Consider the following 4802-nt stretch of genomic DNA (forward strand, 5'->3'; position numbering starts at 1 on the left):
ACATGGCCATATAACCATATAAGGTAATAGGACCTCATCCAAGGGAATAAATTAAATCAAAAAACAAACACGTGGTTGTACCTAAATTTGGCAATTTCGTACCCATGAAAGGGAACGAGATGGACCATCCAAATTTATCATGATACATAATGAGGTCCTGTACTAAAAGGGAACAAGGTGAACTACCCAAATTTATCATAATACATGTTAGGGTCCAGTACTATAATACCAAATATATAAAATGAGCAATTTCCAAAATTTAAGGGTGGGCCAAAGTACCCCTCCCAAATTTTTAAAGGAGTGCACAAATGTACCTATGTCTTATGATAGGTAATGGACCCCTGTACATAACCATATAACCATATAAGGTAATAGAACCTCATCCAAGAGGATAAATTGGGCCAAAAGACCAAACACGTGGTATAACGTCTTGCTTACGTTTATATTTTGGCAATTTTGTGCCCCTGGAAGGAAACGAGGTGGACCGCCCAAATTTATCATGATACATATTAGGGTCCTGTACTATAATACCCAATGTTTAAATTGGTCAATTTCCAAAATTTAAGGGGTGGGCCAAGGTACCCCTCCCAAATTTTTCAAGGGGTGCATTAATATACCCATATGTTATGAAAAGTAATGGACCCCTGTATACGTCCATATAACTATATAGGGTAATAATACCTCATCAAAGGGGATAAATTAGGTCAAAAAACCCCGAAATTTAAATTTTTGGCAATTTTTTACCCATGAAAGGGAACGACATAGACACCCAATACTGATAGAGGTACATACTATGGTCCTAGGCTACCACACCAAATTTTTAGATTTGGCAATTTCCAAAATTGAAGGGGTGGGCCAAGGTACCCCTCCCAAATTTTTCAAGGGGTGCATTAATATACCCATGTCTTATGATAGGTAATGGACCCCTATACATGACCATATAACTATATAGGATAATAACACCTCATCAAAGGGGATAAATTAGGTCAAAACCAAACACGTGGTATAACGTATTGCTTACGTTTATATTTTGGCAATTTGGTACCCCTAAAAGGGAACGAGGTGGACCATCCAAATTTATCATAATACATATTAGGGTCCTATACTATAATACCAAATGTTTAAATTGGACAATTTCCAAAATTTAAGGGGTGGGCCAAGGTACCCCTCCCAAATTTTTCAAGGGGTACATTAATATACCCATGTCTTATGAAAGGGAATGGACCCCTGTATACACCCATATAACCATATAGGGTAATAACACCTCATCCAAGAGGATAAATTAGGTCAAAAACCCCCGAAATTTGAATTTTTGGCAATTTTTTACCCATGAAAGGGAACGACATAGACACCCAATACTAATAGGGGTACATACTATGGTCCTAGGCTACCATACCAAATTTTTAGATTTGGCAATTTCCGAAATTTAAGGGGGGTGGTCCTATGTACCCCTGCCAAAATTTAGGGGGTGGGCCAAGGTACCCCTGCCAAAATTTAGAGGGGGTGGTCCTAAGTACCCCTAGGTCATTGACCCTGGGCCAGGTCATTGACCTTTCACCCTGGTCGTAAAAGAGAGTGAGGATGAGTCATTCGGGCATACGCGGACCCCTACTACTATGATCCAGCGACCTGGGAGGATGAGAAGTATGGTAGGAAAAGCATGTATTGTCAGCATTGGTTACCCAGTTCGCCGGATTAAAACCTCAGTCGGGGTTTGGAGCTCACGCTAATGGTATGTCCCGTTCTTCATAAACTGATGTGACATAAATTTGCAAAAGCAAAAACTCAAAGCTTTTTCATGTTATAGTTGCCTCAAATAGAATAGTGTCACTTCGCAAATTGTTGAAAAACGAACATATCGTGAAGTATTACAACTAACTATGTTTAAAGTTGTAATTCTTCTTTGTAATATATTTGTTCCATTAAAAAGACGTCTCTTTCGTTGCCTATAAAGTGTAAGAGCACTCTGTAAATATATTTGTTATATAGAGAGGAAAAATATATAGATAGAAATCAAGTTTTAAACGTTTGTTTCAAATGTAATTAAGTTCTTTCTCTCTCTCTCTCTCCTTTTTCTTTTCTTTATCCGTAAACTAAAGCTAACTTTAAAAGTATATTAATGTATTTCACTTTTTATTTTTTTTAAACGTACCTGTTCTTGGATGTAAACGTGTACATTAGCACCACAAAAAAGAAAAAAAATCCAAATAGTCTACCAAGGCAAACAAGTTCCTCAAATTTTACTCTCTCTCTTTTCGGCCCTTTTTAATTTTAGATGCCTCTAACTGGTTTACAAATCTCAAGCTACCAATTGTTTGCACATTCAGTGAATAAGCTTGCAACATAATTCTTCTTTCAACTCCGAAGAAAACGCTGTATAAATTGTGAAGATTCTGAATTTTGACATCGCCTATACAATGGATTATGATTAACACTAATCTAGTATAAGGTAGGTATCTACAGTAATTATATTATTTAACATTAATTTCTTTTCAGTACAATAAGGTATTTGGTTGAAGATTATATACTCTATATTAACATTCTGATCCTACTATAAGACTCCGCGATGTATTTTTTGAATAGCAGTTCCTTTTTGTTATTCAATATATGCAAGAGTTTAATACACTTTATACTCTTCTAAAACTATTTATATCATTAACCTATGGCTACAAACTGGTAATAATATTAACAATTTATCAGATTATGGTAGTAGAACGCAGCATCATATTTAATGTACTTCAAACTATGACAGGGAAGGATTATCATTTGGATATTATATCTCAGTATTCCTCTTGAAGTTCCTCATATATAAGAGACATATACATAGATATACATATACAGGGTGTTTCAAAAGTCCCTTACCACCCCTATTAAAATCCAAATGGATATACTTTCAGCGAATTTGATGTGGTAGGTGAACTTGAGGATTAGGGAGACACTTTCTGGCGTAGGGTACGCGGACGGCCGCCATCTTGAATTTAACTTTTTTATTACAAACGCTACGTGGGTCATGTGATACATGATCATAGGCTAGAATTTCACCAGAAAACCGAATCTGAAGTCAAAATGCATTTATCTTTATGTGGTAAACAGTTATCCGCAATTGCAGGTGTGACTTTTGTATTACATAATGTGCTCAACATGTTGTCCGTGCTGCGCAATGCACGTGTTCAGACGCTTCTTCTAATTGCTATGGACACGTATTAAGGTTTCTGGGGATATTTGTTCACAGGCAGCCATGATACGTTGTTCCAGATGGTGAACATCACGAATTTTCACAGCATACATCATAGCCTTCACATGTCCTCACAGGTAGAAGTCAAGGGGAGTTAAGTCTGGTGATCGGGCAGGCCATTCCACTGCTCCACGTCCACCAATCCATGTCCCAGGAAATTGTTCATCCAGGAACTGACGCACCTGGTTGCCATAATGGGGAGGCGCACCATCTTGTTGGAAGAACCTGGGAAAGCTACCATCCTCGGACATCAGAGCCGGCATTATGTTTTCCTGCAACAACGCGAGGTATCGGTTTGCATTTAACGTTCCTGGAATGAAAAACGGACCGACAATCTTTGTTCCCCATATGCCTGCCCATACCATAGTTTTCCCTGCACCGGTCATTTTCGAGGGATCTGTCCAAGCGGGGTTGTCACGGGACCATTAGCGCATGTTTTGCCTATTGACCTCACCATTTACGTAGAAATGGGTTTCATCCGAAAAAAGTATCTGCATAGCAAACTGCGGATTTACCCTCAATTGCTCAATATCCCACCCGCAAAACTGGACGCGACGATCGGGATCGTCCTCCGATAAATGTTGCTGCAATTGCATCTTATATGGGTGCCACTTATACCTTTGGAGCACCCTGTGCACTGAACTGTGATTCACAGCACAGTGCATTACTAAACGACGTGTACTTCGCTGCAGCGACTTCGAGAAGGAGGCCAGCACGGCAGTAGCTGTTTCTTTGTCCGTGGCTGTCCTTGGCCGTCCACTACGGGGTCTATCCATAACTGTTCCCGTTTCCTCGAATTTCGTCAATAACCGTGCCACTGCAACATGTGATACAGGTGCTCGTTGTGGATGACGCGCATTGAAATCGGCAGCCACTGCGCGGGCACTCCTCCAGCCCCATATTTTGATGATCTGGATGCGTTCGTCCCTCATTAACGTCATGATTCACAACCTGCAACACAAAAGAAACACAGTCAAATTCACAACTTCAATTGTGGATAACTGTTTACCACATAAAGATAAATGCATTTTGACTTCAGATTCGTTTTTCTGGTGAAATTCTAGCCTATGATCATGTATCACATCACCCACGTAGCGTTGTAATAAAAAAGTTAAATTCAAGATGGCGGCACCGAGATGGCGGCGGTCTGCGCAACCTACGCCAGAAAGTGTCCCCCTAACCCTCAAGTTCACCTACCACATCAAATTCGCTGAAAGTATATCCATTTGGATTTTAATAGGGGTGGTAAGGGGACTTAATAGGGGACTTTTGAGACACCCTGTATATACATACATAGTTGTACATACATACATAGTTGTACATACATACATAGTTATAGTTATACATATATATACATACACTCTCCAAACACACATATTTTGAACTTTTTTTTCTTTTTTAAAAATTCGAACGACAATAGGAGAAAAGAAAATATGCTGGATTTGAAAAGATAGAACTCGAGATATCAACAAATTGACACATTTCACGTCCCTACATTTTGTAAAAATATTTTTTGGATTCTGTCTATCTGTTATTTCATCGGTCCTTCCGTCCTGAATTTTATACA

At 39.0% G+C, this 4802-nt stretch overlaps 1 protein-coding gene across 1 annotated transcript; it reads right to left on the reverse strand.

The window, feature by feature from the left end:
• Positions 1–3660: 3660 nt before the first annotated feature.
• On the reverse strand, positions 3661–4176 carry LOC145677941 (uncharacterized). Its single transcript, XM_081748184.1, has one exon. It carries the CDS (start codon positions 4174–4176, stop codon positions 3661–3663), a length of 516 nt encoding a protein of 171 aa, XP_081604310.1.
• Positions 4177–4802: the final 626 nt, after the last annotated feature.

The sequence above is a fragment of the Thermobia domestica genome, unplaced genomic scaffold, assembly GCF_964235325.1.
Source record: "Thermobia domestica unplaced genomic scaffold, izTheDome1.hap1.1 HAP1_SCAFFOLD_1649, whole genome shotgun sequence".
Classification (NCBI taxonomy): Eukaryota; Metazoa; Arthropoda; class Insecta; order Zygentoma; family Lepismatidae; genus Thermobia; species Thermobia domestica.

Coding starts and splice junctions, on each gene's coding strand:
- LOC145677941 (XM_081748184.1), bottom strand. CDS start 4,176: ATGACGTTAATGAGGGACGAACGCATCCAGATCATCAAAATATGGGGC.